Source organism: Arachis ipaensis, chromosome B2 (genome assembly GCF_059453495.1).
Source record: "Arachis ipaensis isolate K30076 ecotype BB chromosome B2, ASM5945349v1, whole genome shotgun sequence".
Classification (NCBI taxonomy): Eukaryota; Viridiplantae; Streptophyta; class Magnoliopsida; order Fabales; family Fabaceae; genus Arachis; species Arachis ipaensis.
The window spans coordinates 75,270,815-75,290,019 of record NC_142437.1 but is presented as its reverse complement, the minus strand read 5'-3'; the positions used below and the strand labels follow the sequence as shown (position 1 = coordinate 75,290,019).

At 33.7% G+C, this 19,205-nt stretch overlaps 1 protein-coding gene and 1 pseudogene across 2 annotated transcripts; one reads left to right on the top strand and one right to left on the bottom strand.

The window, feature by feature from the left end:
- Positions 1–1,283: 1,283 nt before the first annotated feature.
- On the top strand, positions 1,284–8,951 carry LOC107613310 (protein PAM71-homolog, chloroplastic). 2 transcript variants are annotated; one of them, XM_016315257.3, is made up of 11 exons: positions 1,284–1,634; positions 1,727–1,876; positions 3,563–3,722; positions 4,566–4,752; positions 5,757–5,804; positions 6,529–6,625; positions 7,209–7,372; positions 7,559–7,624; positions 8,283–8,333; positions 8,412–8,516; positions 8,619–8,951. In XM_016315257.3, exons 2-11 carry the CDS (start codon positions 1,756–1,758, stop codon positions 8,682–8,684), a joined length of 1,065 nt encoding a protein of 354 aa, XP_016170743.1. In that variant the 5' UTR covers positions 1,284–1,634; positions 1,727–1,755; the 3' UTR covers positions 8,685–8,951. The 2 variants fall into 2 exon arrangements, with proteins under 2 accessions (XP_016170743.1, XP_016170741.1); XM_016315255.3 differs by having other exon boundaries at positions 1,711–1,876.
- Positions 8,952–12,377: 3,426 nt separating this feature from the next.
- LOC148574425 (lysine-specific demethylase REF6 pseudogene) lies at positions 12,378–12,968 on the bottom strand (annotated as a pseudogene).
- Positions 12,969–19,205: the final 6,237 nt, after the last annotated feature.

Below are 19,205 nucleotides of genomic sequence, written 5' to 3'. Positions count from 1 at the left end.
TCAACCTTCTCTCAATCTCTATCCCTCTTCTATCTCTTTTCTCCTCTTCTCTCTAAAGTGAGAGGGAAGAGAAAGAGAATGAGAAGACAGAGGAGGAGAAAGAAAAAAAGGAGAGAGATAAAAAGAGAGAAGAAGGATAGGAGAGAGAGAAGAAGAGAGAGAAAGAGGACAAAGAGGGAGAAAGAGAGAGGGAAGAGAGAGAGAGAGAAGGAGAGGAGGGGAGAGAGAAAGAGGGAAGGGGAGAGAGAGAGAGAGAGAGCATGGGGAGAGAGAAAGAAAGGGGAGGGGAGAAAGAGGAGAAGGGGGGAGAGAGATAGATAGAGAGGAGGGGGAAAGAGAGAAAAAAAGAGAGGAGGAGAGAGAAAAGGAAGAGAAGAGGAGAGAGAGGGGAGGGGGAGAGAGGGGAGAGAGAGAGGAAGAGAAAGAGAGGGAAGGGGGAGAAAGAGGAGAAAGAGAGAGAGAGAGAGAGAGAGAGAGAGAGAGAGAAGGAAGAGAGAAGAGGAGGGGAGAGAAAAGGAGAGAGATGGGAAGCAGGAGATAAGAAAAAGTTACTCGTATCATTTAGAAAGAAAATTATTTATAGAAAATGTTGAAAAAAGATAAGAAAGAAAAAGGAACAAAAGCAATGGAAGAGATTTCATTAGTTACAAATGTTACTCGTATTATTTAGAAAGAAAAAAATTAGATTAAAAAAATTCAATTAAAAAAGATTTAAAATTTGGGTTTTTGTATGTAAAAATATTAATTTTTGTGTAAAATCCAATTTTTTGTATAAAAACCAATTTTTTGTATAAAAACCAATTTTTTAGTATAAAAACTGGTTTTTTATGTAAAAATCGGTTTTTAGTGTAAAACCGGTTTTTTAATGTAAAAACCGATTTTTCTATATAAAAATCGGTTTTTAATTTAATAACCGGTTTTGAATTTTACTAACCGGTTTCATCATGTAAAACCAATTTGGTTAATTAACTAATACTATATTTTTGGTTAACCAAAAAATTGGTTTGGTTTTTGGATTAACCAAACCATGAACACCCCTCTGGCAGACACATTTACCCTTCCGGTCATGTGGCGTTGTTAAATGATTGAAGTGTAATTGTGTCCAGCGTGTGAACTTTCAGGTGTATTTTTGTCCCTTCTTCCTTAAAAAAATAAACGCAAAAAATACTGTGTCCGCCGGAATATATAAATAATGTGCACGCATGACTCATTAAATAATTAAATTGTAATAGTATCCAAAAGATAAAACTTTCAAGTGTACTTTTGTCCATTCTTCAAAAAAAAAAAAAAACCCAATACCATCCCCAATCTCAACTCACTCGGACACTCACAGCTTCACCTCACCCACCGCACCTCACAGAGATTCCCCTCAGACACTCTCACCTCTCTCGCTCACAGCACGGTTACCGCCGGTCGTCCCTCGTCACTCTCCTCGCGGGCTCTTCTGCCGCGTCCCCGCACCGTCAGTGTTTGCTCGCATCTGCTTCCTCCGCTCCTGTGCCTCCGCCGTTTGTGTCGTCCCGGCCGCCTTGGCTCCGCCGTGCCTCGGCTGTCTCTACCTCCGCCTCGTCCCTCGTCTCTGTTCAGCATCTGCCAAGTGCCTGCACTCTGCACGACAAACAAAGCGCAATTGGGTAAGTCAGCAGTTTCAAACTTTCTGGAAACTTTTGAGCTTTCGTGCAACATAACTCCACAACTCAATTACACCAGAAAAATGCAATTGTAGAGGCGCAGTTGCAGGATACTACAAAGAAAATGAAAGGGTTAGGTCCTCATGCACCAATGGTATCAAGGGGAAAACCTCCTCCTTTGTTGGCTGTGGTGGACACATTACCATGCTGCCCTTCTCTGCCAACAATCACTACCTTATCACAATGTGAGTTCTTCTTCCCAGCATTTATGCTCTTGGCTTAGTTCGCATTTAATCTTTTATGTTTTATTTATTATTTCTTTTTTAATATCTTTCTCCCTACTGGGGTTTTGACCTCGATTGAAAAAGCACGGGTGCGGCTGTTTTGGTGTGGATAATTTTGGTACGCCTGGGTATGGATTCTTTTTTTCCTTTGTTGTTTAATAAATTTCCGGTGAGGCCAGTACATTACTAGGTAGATGTCAAACGGTGTCGTTTTGAAATTTTCTATACAGCGGCACTCACTCACTCACTCAAAACCATTCCTTTGCTGCCACTCCACTGGCGGCAACACAAAAAGAGGACGGCCTCGAGCCACAAAGCAGTGACTGCAGCTAGCGCAACACGCTGAGATGGTGACAAGAGCGACAGCAATGCCGGAGATGCTGCTGATCCACTCTTTTATGGTCATAGGCCATGAATCCTCTCATACTGAAGTGTTGAGGCGGCGCTTGGCAGATCTCATAGACACAAAATAGATGGACATGATAGTAAATAAATATGCTTGGTTGCACTGAGTCAGAGTAAGAAGGACACACTGTGGGACAGTGTCTCAGTGTATATCAGTAGGAAAGGACACTATTGTCTATTTTTAGTGTCTCTTTGAGTGTCCTGTTCCGCCATGTTTCTTGTTGCAAACGTATCAAGTGATCTGTTTCCCAGGATTCTGAGTTACTGTTCTGTGTTCACTGCAACTTCATTTATTTTTTATGTGAAAATTATGTGGAAGGTTTTCTTTTGTTCATCATATCCCCTCATAGTTACATAAATTCTCCAATTTGCTCATGTATTGCGTACCGGTTTGTGTGTTTTGATTTGTGATTCATTAGTGAACCAGAATGCTATTGGTTGCCTCTGAAATTGCAGAGTTAGATGGTCCATGGTCAATAGTGAGACTGCTGCACTGGAAGAGCCTGCTGCCATGGAGGGTGTGTGACAAAGGGTGGTTTAGAGAAAAAGCAATAATATTGGGCTTTATTTTATTTTATCTTAATTTCTTAAATGAATAATGCATCAATTACTATTAAGTGAACCCCGTACCACGAACCCAAATAACATACCAAAGAAGCTTGCTCCACATATGTTTGACAAGGTAGCGTACTGTGTTATGTTATGCTATCACATACCTGTTTGCTTTACAACACTGTCATATCCTGTTAGTCTGTTACTATATCAGTACTTGGGCAACATAGCTGAAATTTCAGCAGAAATTTATGTTTTTATCCAATAAATAAATTTCATTGGTTTTCCTTTTGTTTCGTTAGCTTGTAGGTATAGTTGAATATTTTGCAGTTAGTTGTTGTGAGGAGTATACAAAAGTTTTTAAAGTACTGGAATTTGTTTGAATAGATATAGACATATAGTATGTCGTTTCAGTTGTGTTGATACTGTTATGGTATTTGCTAAGATTCTGTGCATGTGGATAACAAGTGCAAATGGTCAAAAACAAAACTTACACACATTGGGTTATTCCTTGGAAAACTATGTCGCCTGAAGTAATATGATATTGATGCTAAGATTTTGTGGAGTGTATGCTTTCACTTGTATTGGGAAATCATTGGCTTTGTACAGCTTCAATTATTCATATTTATATTTTTTCTCTTTTTTCTCCACCAATCATACTAAGTGACATTATGCCTGAATTATATATAGCAAGATGCAGACAGAAATCGACGTTGAGTTTGGCCCGTGGCACAATTCGAGCTCAAACATCCAACACTGGAATAGGACCAAGAGATTTTGGAAGTAGGAGTGATATAGATGGCCAGAATGTCCCTCAAGGAAGTCCACTTAACGAAAGTTCACGTAAAATGTGAGTCTCGTTTGATTGATTTCACTTCACAATGCAAAAAGATTGTGGTCACTCAGACCTTTATGTAGTGTTTGCAACTTATCAGAATATACCTTTTGGTTTGTTGGGCATATTTGTTGCTTTTAATATTGCCATATTATCTCCTTGATAACTGAACTTCTTTGGGAGTTTGATGCAAACTTGCTATGCCCATACATATTGCTAAATTATTAAATTATTGAGTGTGTGTAATTCCATGATTTTACTGATTTATGCTTCTACCTTTCTTTATATTGGTGGTATTGTGATATTAATGTTGATGTCCTACTGAAGAAAACAAGCCTTAGAGAAAATCTCAAGTTTGTTAAATGTGCTTTGGGTCAACAAACCCAAATCCTCCACTGCATTCTCTTCCTCCCTGTCAATTATGTTATTTATCATCAATCTGACCCTAACATTATTTTCTTGTTTCTTTTATTCTCCTATCGTGTACTTAGTATTGCCGTAAATGTGGGTGTGAATCATTTCATGTACTAGATTCTTGACCCCCCATCTGATACCAAATGTTCCTTGAGTAGACTATTGTTTGCTCTTGCATGCTAGGTTCTGGGCAGTTTGTGTTTCTTTTCAAACGTTCTTTGATGATCCTCTTCTTTGTGTTTAAGCTTGAGTTTTTTGTTTTTGTTCCCATGTCTCCTGCGCACCCAAAAACGGAAAAAAGAGGTAGGAATACATTTGAAGACAACAACAATTGAAGTTTTCAATTCATGTAGCAGATTATGCTAGTGCCATTTTAATCGTACTTGCAATTCTTGCATGGTCCTATTGTAATTCTTATGTAAATCATATTTTATGGTTTGACAGCGTGAAACCACCTAAATGGATTGCCCCGTATCCGACCTTTATAGCTCTTGCATTGATCGGATGTGCTCTTGTATTTTCACTAGTAACCTTTTTGAAAGGGGGACCTGCATCAGTTCTAGCAGCAATTTCAAAATCAGGATTCACTGCTGCATTTACATTAATATTTGTTTCTGAGATTGGGGACAAGGTAATGACTATTATTGCCTATAGTTTAACTCTTAACTTCGTCATTTGATTCTCATGTTCTGAAAATCATTATATGCTAGGTGCTTAACTACCGATTTAGTAAAAATTAAGTTTTTATATCAATATATACACTTCAGTCGGTTTATCAATGGTCATTTCCATAAAAGTTTATATTGTTAGTGGGAGGTCAAAAAATGCTCTATACTTCTAACTCTCCCCTTAAACAAGAGTCCCTTTGTATTGAAGGATGCATGATTTACCTATTTTTACTTTGCAACGATTGAACTCGTTACCACTTAACTATGGAGAGGCTACGAAACCTTGCCTGGGAATTGATTCTTCGTAAAAAATAAATCTGTAAAATGGAGACCTAATAATGAAATTTATATTCAAACAGAATTGATTGGAAATAGATGGAACCTTATCTGAGATCTCAGTGATGACAACAAATGTTCTACCCCCTGAGCATTTCAAAGATCAAATCAATCGTTGGCTCAACATAAGTTTATTTTATATTTATAATTGCTATTGGCTAGTGTTCATAATGTGAACATGTGTGTTCCTCAATAAAGAAGACAATGACATATGTTGGAGTAGAACATATTCTCTCGTGCTGTTAGGAGGGGACAAGGGTTCTGCAGTGCTCAAAATAATTTGTCTGACTACCTTAACTGTTTATCGTTTTCCAAGTTATCTGGATAAGCAAAAATATTGATGCTTTGAGAAGATATCAACTTAGTTATTAGTATCCTACTGGAATTATAATTTGAGAAACATGATTATGTGTTGAATCAAATGAGAAGGCTTTTAATTTTTTTATTTTTTTATAGTATTTGATAGAGATTTCTGCAACTAATCTTGGATACATGGAAGTTGGAGTGTTTTGTATCTCGGGTTGAGTTTTGTAATAATTTAAGAAAAAAAGATCACTTAGGTTTAGTTAATCATGTTTTAAGTTATTGATATATTAAGGGACCTGAAGTTAGTTTTCTATGTTTTGGTCAGACATTCTTCATTGCTGCACTCTTGGCAATGCAATATGAGAAGGGATTGGTATGTTTTCTTACTTCTCTCCACAATCATATTACTTACACCTACTCCCACTCTCCGATCACAAATTGTATTTCAACACGATATCATCAATTATATTATGAACTTATGGTGTTCTTGTTTGTTAATTATTCTTGCTTATACACTCAACTGATTTATAGTAATGAAATTTATTGACTTGGAAAATTCCTCGATTTTCTCTATTCTGTTATCTACTTTGGTATCAAATAACAAGAATTTAGCATCTTATGCCGCTCTAGTGTCCTAAAATTTGATCCATTTTTAATTTAATATATAGCCAACTGTAATATCAGCATTCTAAATTGCTAGTGGTTAGCTCATAGATTGGTTGTCGTCATACTGTAAATAAGAGATTCATGCATAAATTTAGACACATATTACTCAAACGGATGTGTTTTAATGCAATCCTTGCCTAAACTATTCATGTACATGTAGTAACCTGAGTTGCATCATCACTTAAACTTCCCACGTTATCTGACAATTTTGCAAATTGGAAATCTTAAAAGAGGATGTCTATAAGAAAATAAATAAATAATATTGAAAAAGCATACAATATTTCGGGATCTTGCCCTGTACTCATGTTGAGAATTGAGACTTTACCTACTGAGATTTTAGTTCCAATGGACCAGTGCATCTTAGTTTAATTTAATTTATTTTGGAGCACAATTTTATATATATTTTAACATAACTTTTGTATATTAATTAGGTCCTATTGGGGTCAATGGGTGCTCTTGCACTCATGACAATCCTATCAGTTGTAATTGGTCGAATCTTTCAGTCAGTGCCTGCTCAGTTCCAGACAAGTAAGTGGTAAAATATGATATTTCTTATTCTGAGAAGATTTTTTATATCTTGTTATGTTCTAGGAGTGATCCTCAGAAATCAGAATGTATTAACGATGAAATAATAAACTGTCTGGTTGAGTATTCAAGAGACTAAACACTCCTAGCATGAATTCTATTTCCATCTATCTCAGTAAGCCCCCTCAATACCTCTCCCATCTCCCTAAATACCCTCTCATCTCTCCCCTGTAACAGAATTGTGCACACACCACCACTTTGCCAGCTTGGAAATTAGTTATAAAAGTCACCCCTCCTAATAGAATGCTATTGTGGCCCATCTGCTTTTCTGCAACGCTAGAGCTTCCAATTTATTTCTCCAATAAATATCAATCTTGATTGTTTGTTTTTCAAATTTGATTGAAATATCTGAAGTCTCTGTAATTGGTGCTCAATTTTGGTTTCAAAATCAAAATATGCAGTTTCTATCATGCTCTTGAATTCAGTTGAATCTAGTTTCTTTTTTTGCCAATTATGTGAGGGAAAATGAAGCACTTAGCTGTTATAATTACTGCCAGATTTTCATTTTTTTATGGTTTACCTGCAGCCTTGCCAATCGGAGAATATGCTGCAGTAACACTTCTTTTGTTTTTTGGCCTAAAAGCAATAAAAGATGCATGGGATCTCCCATCTAATGGGGTTAAGAACGGTGATAATGGTAACTCCGAACTTAATGAATTTGCTGAGGCAGAGGAGCTTGTGAAAGAAAAGGTTTGAATCCTATGTATCTGAATTACAGGGCCTTTATTGAGATACGGACTTCTCGGCCCAAGTTTTATAATATGAAACAGCATTGTTATATATTCAAGGGTTACTTGGTTGTGTTTTCTTTGTATTGGCAGTTTAACTTGTATGTACAGTTTCCTTGTCGTTGATGTCTTTCCATATGTCCTTCAGGTGTCGAAACGGCTTTCAAATCCATTTGAAGTTATTTGGAAATCATTCAGCCTTGTATTCTTTGCTGTAAGTCTCCTTTTCTCTTGTTATACTCAACAACAGGACACCTTGATACTTATAAATGAAATCGAATGTAAAACAACAAAATCTACAAAAGCAATGTGCAAATATTACAATTTAGTCTCTTACTCAGTATGTCGCAAATGATCTCTATTCCCTCGAAATTCCACTTATATTTTTCATCAGTCTTGGAATTAAAGTCAAAGATAATGTCATAATATCTCTACAATATCAATGATCTCTTAGTTTTGCTTCTATTATTTCATCAATTCTGTTTCAACAATCACTTTTGTAAGTAAAGAAGGCATAGTCTCTTAATAATTCTGTTGTAGATGGACTAATGTCAAGTTGTTGCTAGCAATTAATCAACAAAAGCTATATAGAATCAAGCTTTAATATTGGTTAATTATCTATTATCTATTATCTATATAAAAGGGATATGGAAGGGCTTTGGTGTACAAATTTCATGAAATGCTTTTCATTATAACCTATAAAAAGTATATTTTTCCTATTTCGAAAACCCAAAAATATTTATTATCTTGACTAACCTCATGTATATTATTATTATTATACATATTTATTTTATTAAAAAGTGGATTAATAAGCACCGTAGTGTATATAAATATATATCATGAATTTTAATTTGGTAACTGCAATTGCCTAGGAATGGGGAGATCGTTCTATGCTCGCCACAATTGCACTCGGGGCTGCTCAGGTACCCTTTTAAATTCCAAGACTCTAATATATTTTGCTTAATGCGTTAACCTAGCTAATAATGTCTTGGCCTGTTCAGTCTCCATGGGGTGTTGCTAGTGGAGCCATTGGTGGACACCTACTTGCAACCTCAATTGCTATAGTAGGGGGAGCATTACTTGCTAACTACATTTCTGAAAAACTGGTATAAGCCATAACCATACCTCATAACGTTACACCGCCTCAAGTATTTTAGTTTTTTTTTTTTTATTTATTTAATATCTAAGTCGGTTCATCTTCCTTTCAGGTTGGCTACTTGGGTGGAGGGTTGTTTCTAATTTTTGCTGTTGCTACCTTTTTTGGGGTTTTCTGATTGTTGTTGCCTGGTGCCACTCCTTTCTTGTATGTGTAATATGTCACTGATAGTGCTAGCGATACAACCAAGAAGCTCAAGCACCCGAGGAATGCAGAGAGATCAACAGAAATTTAATATTTCAATTTACTTGAACAGATATCGTCATTATAAAGGAAATTGCTCATGTATAGCATATGAATAAAAAATTGTGAAATTCTTTAACCTTGAGATTAGCTTTTGTAATGTGTGATTTGTTGTTAATACAAACTAAATAGACTAGCAAAACAATGTTTTCCTGAATATTAATAGATATAAGGACTTAGAACTGAGGAAATCTAGGAGGTGCAGCTCAAAAATTGTCGAAAGGAAGGATCGCAATTTTTTTTTCTTAAAAAAGTACACGAAGACTCCCAAAGGTCGCCCCTATCTTATTGATAATATTCTGGCCAAGTATTCCATTCGATGGAACTGCAAAAAACATTTATAGAATTGACCAACTTGTATTAATTTTATGAACAACACAACTTTTAAAAATTAATTTTAAACTCTGCACAATTAAAAGTGGAAAAGAAGAGATATCCTTTGCCCTCATCCCTGGGAAAGGGTCCGCAGCAAAATTGCTACCGGAAATTTCTGGCCTACAAATTAAGTTTGGTAGAACAGTACTACGTGAGTTACTGGCTTTATTCTCTTGTTTCTCACTAGTGAGTTAACACTAAAATATTCAAAAATACAAGTTAAAAATATGCCATATGGTAAAGAAACATTTTTGTCACTTCGATGCAGTCATACATGTGACGTATCATCAAATATGTAAAAGGAATTTCAGCTTTGTTGAGAATGACATATAAAACTAAGGTATTGTAGAATGTGATTCTTTGATAAGAACCGCTTTAGAACAACAGAATATGAGTGACGATTCAGTATAGTTGGGCTCTAACTGGACCTAAAAACTGGTGATTTGGAGTGACCATCCATGAGAAAAATGTTCATATATATAAGGGCCAAAATATCTTGGTATGAAATGCCGAGATCATTATCCCATTTACCAAAAGTGTAAGCATTAACACTAAGGTCATAATAACTTAGAATTTGGATACTCTAAATTTTAAATTTATACTTTAGAGGGTAAAGTGTGATCTTCTACCCTTGAATAGTTTTTCTCTCATATTTATTCTTAGTTCCACCTATAAAATAAATAGTGAGAGATCACACTTTACTCTCTAAAGTGAAATTCAAACTTTAGATAATCCAAATCCAATAACTTAGGGCTTCACTAATGATAGCTTTGTTCAAATAAATTTCACGTCCCTTTATATATGAGTAAACGTTTTCTTTATGATAGTATACGTTAGCATAGAACTCTCGAACCAACTTAAGATAAACTGGTTTTTGGATTTTAAAAAAGTTTTCCAGTCTAGGTAAGTAATACTTTCCACAAAGTTTAAACCTTTTTAGCCAATTCATCTAAATAAGCCAGATATACATAAAGGACGATTAGCCATAAAAGCCCTCTGAAACTCCAAGTTTATGCTTGAAGAGAAACGAAAGAGGTCGAAGTGAGAATGAGATAGATTTCCAAAATATGACTTGAAACTGACAGGATCAAGGTCATTAGGTTCCTTAACATAATGAAGAAAAAGATGACAGTTACCTTTATTAGAACGATTTGAGGAAGCTTTGTCAGCAGAACATCCTCGTGGATGAGGAGAATCGAGGATGAGGAGACATTTTAGGTTCTTCCTCCGCCATTGGTTTCTTACCCTTAGCCCCATTTTTCGTAGAAGTACCAGCATCTGGAGATGTGGCTTTGGAACAGCAAGTAGGATTCTTCGTTTGGGCCATATTCTTGGGAACTGGTGAAGAAAGTGAAGAGGAGTGAGAATAAATATGTATGTGGGTGTGAGCTTGAGTTTTGGGATGAGGGTTTCTTGGAGGACGGTTAGCCAGAGAGCCTCCACAAATAGCCATCTTCTTGACTAAAACCCCAAATTGATCCCTGAGATTGGGCGAGTTACCCATAATTGTCCTTGACTTTTAAAATTCTCTAATGATATCCCTCACATTCAGTTCCGGGACCCATAGTCGTCCTGCGACCCTTTCCGGCGTACAATCAGCAAACGGAGTAACGATTTGGCACCTCCCATGCCATGCTGGAGCCAGCAATGGCTAGCTGACGTGGCAAATCTTAATTTTCTACCCAATGTGGTCTTGATCCCATTAAAACCCTAGAAATTAAGAATGATTATTATATGCAGTATCTCTTCTTCCCTTCTCCTCCGTCCCATAGAATTTTGCTTGCATAGAATTTTGCTTGCTTTAATTAACAAACTATGCTCTGGTCCAGCAGAAAGCTAACTAAACCCTAACTTCACTTCTGGTCAAAACTATAACAATTCAACTTGATTTCGCTGAACATGTTGACCTAAATTGGAAGCTCGAAGCTCAAATTGCATACTTGGAGCTAAAATTTGGGAGTTGGCAGGGACGGACCCAAGCATACAAATGAGGGGGCACTTGCCCCCATGATGTTTTCAATTTTTGTTTTAAAAGATATAGTTATATATAATATGCCCCCACTTCAAATTTTAAATGACCCCACTACAAATAAAATAAATTCAATTAACTAAAGTTTTAAATTTATTTTTTTATTTTTTTATCATTTTGACTATTATTTAACCTAATCAAATTTAATTATTGTACCGTCAATTCTTTATTCTCTTAAATCCTCTTCTTATTTTTATATTTTCAACCTTCTTTTTCTATTCCTTGTCTAATGGTCATCTTCTCTTCATCAAAAGGTAAATTTTAAATTCTCCAACTTTTTTATATAGCTCTCCATAACTCTATGTATCTTTCAATTTCATTATTTTTCTTTTTGATATTTTCAATTGCAATTTTTAATTCAAACAATTATAGTTTAGGTATCAATCTAATATTTTATTTTTTTGTGACTTTATATATTTTATTTTATTCTCGATTTATTCATCCTTATTACTTATTTTTTATCTTTTGTTCTATTATATGTACCTATGTTGCATATAAAATTTTAAAATGAACTGATTAATTTACTAATTTAGAATATATTTTTTATTTTTAAAAATAATGATAAAAAATATTTTATCTAACATTATATCAAAATTAAATTAAAAAATATATAACAAATTTAATTATTTTAAAAAATAAAAAAAAATTATAAAAATTATGTTTTTATTATTTTATATAAACATACTTTTCATATAAAGATTTAATTTTTCTAGTATTTATATATAATTCTAATTTTAAATTATAAATACTAATGTATTATTAGGCGCTAATATGCCAGTTAATTCAGTCTTTTATTATTAAATGTGTATAAAAAGATTAGTTAGGATAATAAGTTATCTATAATTTAATTAAAATATTTTAATTTTAAATTTTAGAAATAAAAAAATATTTTTTATAAATTATATATAATAAATAGTATTTTAAAAATAAAAGTGTTCGCTAACTCTTTTTAATTTTTATATCTCCATATAATTAATAATATTAACAAAATTTATTTAATATATATATATATATATATATATATATATATATATATATATATATATATATATATATTTTGCCCCCACTCCTAAAATTTTCTGGGTCCGTCACTGGGAGTTGGGGATAGTAACAATGCAAATTGAAATCCATTGGAAGCTCGAAGCTCAAATTGCATACTTGGAGCTAAAATTTGGGAGTTGGAGATAGTAACAATGCAAATTGAAATTCAAAGTCTAAAGACACAAATACTCTGTTATCCCCTGCAAAAAGTGAAGAAAACTCACCAAGAGGATTAATCTCAGAGCCATATCCATGAACCTTAACAACATCTTTGAACGCCACGGCTGCATCTCTCGGCACGCCATACCAGGTCTTCCCAGAACCCATGTAAAGGTAATTCAAGCTATGGAGGTCATGGTCCTCAACATGCCAAACGAACCAGCTGAACAACATAGCCAAATACACCATAGGAGAAGTAACACCATGTATCTCCTCCTTCATGAACCTCAACAACGAACCATTTGCCCTCGAAATCTCCCTTATATTCCACGCCGACTCTGCTAGCGCCGCCGCACACTCCTCCCTGCATTTCCAGCTGAACGCCGAGCCCGGCATGTCGTTCGCATACTCCACTGAGAACGGCTTGTCAATGGTCGCCTTCCAGAACAGCGTCTCCACCTCGAGAGGCCCTAGGCCACCAGAACAATAATTATGGCGGACCACAATTATGGGACGGAGGAGAAGGGAAGAAGAGATACTGTATATAATAATCATTCTTACCTTCTAGGGTTTTAATGGGACTAGGACCACATTGAGTAGAAAATTGAGATTTGCCACGTCATCTAGCCATTGCTGGCTCCAGCATGGCATGTGAGGTGCCAGATCATTACTCCGTTTGCTGACTGTGCGCCAAAAAGGGTCGCAGGGCGACTATGGGTCCCGGAGCTGAATGTGAGGGATACCATTAGGGAATTTTAAAAGTCAAGGACGATTATTGATAACTCGCCCAATCTCAGGGACTACTTTGGGATTTTAGTCCATCTTCTTTCTTATTTTAAGGAACACTTATGAATATAGTTATTGAGATGAATGATGTGAGATGAAGAAGATGAGCGGTTTTCAAATAATAACTGCAATGAAGACTAATTTTGAAAAACAAAAATTTATCTTTCATATTATATTGAAAAAAAAAAGTACAAGTACCAACATATTATCTACCAATTTATTATCAACAATAATTAATTATTGTATTTTAAACACATATATAAAGAGACACATTCAGAAAATATATCTATAAAGACACTTCTATTAAACACAGTCATAAAAAAATATTTTTATTAGACACATCCACAAAGGCACTTCCATTAAACACAGTTATAAATAAGAGTTGGCAGAAATTGGCAAAAATGCTATTGGTAACCTAGCGAGATTGTATTGAAAAAGCGTTTTCCAAAATAAATTAATTAAAAGCTTTTATGAAGAGGAGAAAACAAGTTTGAAAAGTCAATTCAAAAAATCTTGATTTGAATGTGATTTGACTAGGTAGAAAAAGGACAAAAAGAAAGAATATGAATTTATAATAAAAAAATGAGATTCACTCATGGAATAGAATTTTTTTATTGGCCCAAGGATGAATTTTAGAAAAATATAAAGGACTACCAAAAAGAGTTAAGCTTGACCCATCTAGTTCTGACAGCAACGTTAATCATGGAAACCAAGAGGAGTTCATCATTTGTCTAAAATTGTCTGTTGTCGACCAGAAAGACAAAAACACTTAGAAAATATCATAATCAAATTAGATTAAGGAATCAACACAGATAATACCCAGGGCTGTTTTCAACTTGCAGAATCTGTCCTCAATTAGTAGTTTAGCAAAAATATCAGCATATTGATCTTCTGATTTAACAAATTGAATATTAATATTTTCCTTATGAATATGTTCTCTAATTGAGTAAAATCTCACTTCAATGTGATTAGTTCTAGAGTGCAAAATTGAATTTTTTGAAATATTTATCGCACTCATGTTATCGCATAATAAGGGAATCACTACAAGAAAATGGAACATTTGTAACAAAAAAATTATATCAAATTTAAAATTGTTACAAAAAAATAGTATTTTGTATAATAATGTGATTGTTACAAAAGAATAATGTTTTGTAACAACATTACAAGTTGTTGCAAAACATGATAATATTTTGTAACAACTTATTTTATTTTATTACAAATTATGTTAGTTTTTGTAACGAGATGGTGTTTTGTTACAAAATATTACAACAAGTTGCGAAAATTCAAAATATTTTGTAACAAATTTTGTTTTTTGTTTCAAAAATTTCAATTGTTTTGTAACAAAAAATTAATTTGTCACAAAATTCAATATTGTTTGTAACAAGTTAATTATTTGTCACAAAATATAAATATATTTTATAACAATTTTCTTTTTCAAAATGTTAAACACTTTAATAGTAAAAAAATTGTGTTTATATTTTTTTTAAAAAATAATTTTATTTTGTAACATCCTATATTTTTGAAAATCTAAATATAAATAAATTGTGATTTTATCTGATTAAGTTTAAATTTTATAATTTTAGAAATTATTTTATTAGAAATAATTAAATAGATTCGGAGATAATTTCATTATAAATCAATTAAGATTCTTAAGTAATTTTATTATAATTGAATATTTTGCGTAATTTTAGTAATTAAAAAATAAAAAAGAATTGTATAGCTTAATTTAAGTAACTTTTATCATGAAAAAGTTATGACTTATTATTAATTTAAACTTCTTATTTTATAAACTAATCTATTAAGAGTAATTAAATTAGTTTTTATTAATATTTGGAGTTAAATTAATTAATATTCTTGTGCAAATTTTATAATTGGTTATTTGAAATTAAAATTCAATAATAGAAGTATTATACAATTTAATTTAAGAAATTTGTATTATGATTGAATTACGGTTTGTTTTATTAAATTGAGCTCTTAGAGATTAAATTGTTAGAAATGATTAGATTGATTTTTTTATAAATAATTTAAGTTTAAGATAATTAATAGTTATGCACAATTCCTATTTTAATTAGTTATTTTATATAAATTAAAATTAAAGTTGTGATAGAAAAATAATGAAAAGTCATATAATTAAATTTAAAAATAATTAATATTTCGGATTTTAACCATATTTTATAAAATGTGATTAGTATGTTTATTTTGTAATTTAAATTAAAAATAATTATTTGAACTCATCAACAGATTGATATATAGAATCTTATACATTTTGAAAGTAATTTTTATAGTATTATATTTAAATCTCAAATTGTTATTTTATCTCAAATATTTTATAAAATTGTTATATTACTCATATAAATTTTACTCTAATTTTAAATTACCAAATAAAAACTTAATTCTAATCTAATTTCACAAATCAACATCGTTCATACACTTAGAAAAGGGGAAAACAGAAGAAAAAAAAGGAGGGAAATAGAAAGAGAAGAAATCGAGAGGGGAAGATAGAGAGCTCGAGAGTCAAGGAGTAAGGGAAGGGGAGGAAGACGCCGCGATGATTAAGGAGGCTTCGACTTCTTCACCCTCATGCATCCGTCGCTGCCACCATCATCAACCGAAGCTGCTGTGCGTGGAGAGAAGGGGAGACCGCGCCCAGTCGTCACCACCGCACCGTGTCCTGCTGCTGTAACAACCCCGATTTTCGAGTACGTGAGATCTTTTCTGAAGATACGAATTTCTCCGGAAGATCACTAAAGGGAACACCTCTGATATATCATCAAGAATCTCAATCCTCATTATCATTATGTCATCCTTAAGATAGAACCTCTTTTGAGGCAAGCTTGATAACGCAATCACGAAGAACCTAGTTTTTGAACCGTATCGGTTAGGAGTTTTGATTTTGTTTTTCGTAAATAGTCTCAGTTTGATGAACCGGACTCGATTCATGAGAGAAGAGATATAATAGGATAATATTATCATTATATTAGTATTAGAAGGTGCTTGAACAATATTATAAGGTTACCTGGTCTGTTTTAGTTAAAAACAGGAAATCGGTTTAACCGGGTTCACAGTTTACTGGTGCAGCTTAGCACCAGCACTCTCTGATAACTTTAGCAATGCTAAGGCCTCATCATACATGTTCTAATCTCATAATAAATATGTTACTAGTATCAATTATGCTAGTAGCTCAGAAAATAATTTTTAGAGATGTTTTTACAAGTGTTCTGATACATCTAGTTTTAGTAGTTATACACCTGAGATATTTTAATATTATTTTAATCCACCTTCAAGCCAACCAATCACAACTCACCTTACACCTCCAAGATACTCCAAGGCTGGTCATTTACTCCCTTTGGCTGAAAATGAGAAGAGAGAAAAGAGAGAAACTTTCATGACACTTAAATCTTCAAAGCTTGATTTCTTCTGAACTAAAACTCAAATCAAAACTCCGATTTCACCAAAATGATCCTCTCTTCTTCCTCTACATAACCATGTAACTTATCAAGGTTGGAAATAAGGTTAGATGGCTGTCCCTTTCCCATTTGAATTCGGTTTTCAAGGAAACATGCTCAAACATGTGTTTTCTTGATGTTCTTCCTTAGAAATCATGCTTAACTTGACTTGAGGGCCAAGAAACGTTAATTTCTAGCAACTCTAAGGTGATAAATCCCTTCCTAACGTGCTGAGTGAGATTTGGTCAGTTGAGAGTTTTTAGATTTAAAGTTGTTCTTGATGTGATTTAGGAGGAAAAAGTGCTTAAGGACCACCTGAAAGTATAACCGAATTAGGAGCAGCAAAATAAAGTAGGGTTTGACGTATTTAATCTTGATTGATTGTGTTTGAGTTGTGTAATTATGATATGGTTTGGCTGTGCATGAAATTGATTTTTTATATGAGTAATTCTTGTTGAAATTTTGGTAAAAATTTGATGAAATTTGATGAAATTCAAGCTATGAACTCGTGTTCTTGTGGCTGCTGGAAAACGAAACCCTAACCCTTAAATTGAGGTTCAATTTGTGTTAAAATTATGTAAAAAATATGGGGTTTTAGTGGCTGGAGATTTATTATGAATTATGGTAAAAATCGATTGCTGAAAAGATTAAAAACGGGTAAAAACAGAGAAAGAATCTGAAGAATTTACGAAGAACACAAAGAACACTTTGAGTGTGATGAAGAACATGGAAGAACAGGCTTTAGATCTTGAAAAGGGCAAGGAAGTAAAATTTTTGGTGTTTGGGGGGTTATTTGGTAATTTCTGAAAGTTAGGGTGGTTAAAGTAGAAATATTAAAAGTTACGGGTGGTAAAAAGTGAATTTTAAAGGTTAAAAGTTAAAGTAGGGTAATTTTCGAAAATTTAATAATAAAATAATAAATAATAATAAAATATTAAATAATAATATTTAATTAAAAATAATATTTTAATAGAAATAATAAAATAATGCGGAAAAGGCAGTTTTCTGTAAGAACTTTAGAAAGACAACTTTAAGCGCAGAATCTCATAATTACCTTCATAAAACACATAGGGAGTGGTAAGAACATATTAGTGAGGCAAAGATAAAGGAAAGATAAAAAGTTAAATAAAAGATGAAAACCAAAGAAAAGTCTGTAAAGTTTTAATGACAGAAAACAGACAGAGATTAGTAAACGAACTAGGGCAACATAGTTAGTCCTTGAGTTGCGGCTAGGGTTAGGTATAATATGAAAAGTTAAACTGTTTCAGTATAGACTTAATGAACCTATACTTGGGACAGGCTAACTATTCATACCGAAATTTACATAAGCTTTAAATACATACGTTAAGCAGAGAAATCAGAGCAGAGTAAAGAGATTACAGAAAAAAGAGTAACCAGAGCAGAGTAAAGAGATACCAAGAACAAAGTAACCAGAGTAGAGTAAAGTGATCAAGAGAAAAGAGTAATCAGATCAGAGTAGAAAGACAAAGAGAAAAGAGTAATCTGATAAAGGGAAATGGTTTGAGTTAAGATGTTGTAAAAGTAAAAGCTGTAAAGTTTGTATAGTATGATTGAACAGTGAAAGAAAGAGGTACTGCATAAGAATGTGAAAGTGATGATGAATAATGAGAATGATAATGAATGATGATGATGAGAATGATTATGTAAGAATCTGCTGCAGAGAGGCAGTCAGATAGATGGTGGTACGACCACTGAGAACGCTTTTCTGGGATACCTTGCTATAATATTTTGCTGTAAGACAGAGGTTGCTTATAGAGGTATCGAGATCAGTGTGCTCTTGTAAGACAGAGGTTGCTTACAGTGATTGTGTTGTACTCATGTAAGACAGAGGTTGCTTACAGCGAGTGTGTTGGGCGTATATCGGCTAATAAGTGCCGCCCTGCAAGACAAAGGTTGCTTGCAGTGGGTATTGCCAATAGGAAAGCCTTATCCAGACAGAGGTTGCTGGGTAACGTCGGGAGCGGGTATGTAACCGACAAATGAGCTCATTACCTGCACTAGGGTTAGACATGCATCATATTTGGTTGCGCATTTCCTCTGTTATGATTATTGTTTGAATGTATGCTTTCTCTGTTTGTATTCTATTCTTTGTGTCTGTGTTTTATTTTCTTGTATTCTTCTATTTGTATTCTGCTTTCTGTTTTCTCTTTTTTATCTATTTATATGTATCTTCTATTTACTACTTCTCTGTATTCTTCTATTCGTCTATGAAGCAGCATAGAATTAATGAACTTAACTAATAACCCCGGCCCTACTAAGAACTCCCCAGTTCCTACCCCTTCTCTCTCCCTTCCCCCTTCAGATGGAAGTAAGAGTACCCTTCTGTAGTTTGTTGATGATTGTTCCGTAAAGAGGATTCTGCTCTAGGTAGTCTTCTAAGTCTAGAGTGAACTCCGTTAACTGTTTATATGTATATACCGTGGGACCAGCCGATATCTATTTCCCGTTTATCTATGAACTTTAACCTAAGTCCTCCGTACGACTTTGCTGTTATGCGGCCACTCAATAAAGTACCAGTGGTATACTCTAAGACGATGTA

What these genes read in the sequence shown, in the direction of transcription:
- LOC107613310 (XM_016315257.3), top strand. Translation starts at nt 1,756, where the DNA reads ATGAAAGGGTTAGGTCCTCATGCACCAATGGTATCAAGGGGAAAACCT. An exon ending in AATCACTACCTTATCACAAT is followed by an intron (nt 1,877 to 3,562) that starts GTGAGTTCTTCT and finishes AATTATATATAG; the next exon opens with CAAGATGCAGACAGAAATCG. An exon ending in TGCAATATGAGAAGGGATTG is followed by an intron (nt 5,805 to 6,528) that starts GTATGTTTTCTT and finishes TATATTAATTAG; the next exon opens with GTCCTATTGGGGTCAATGGG.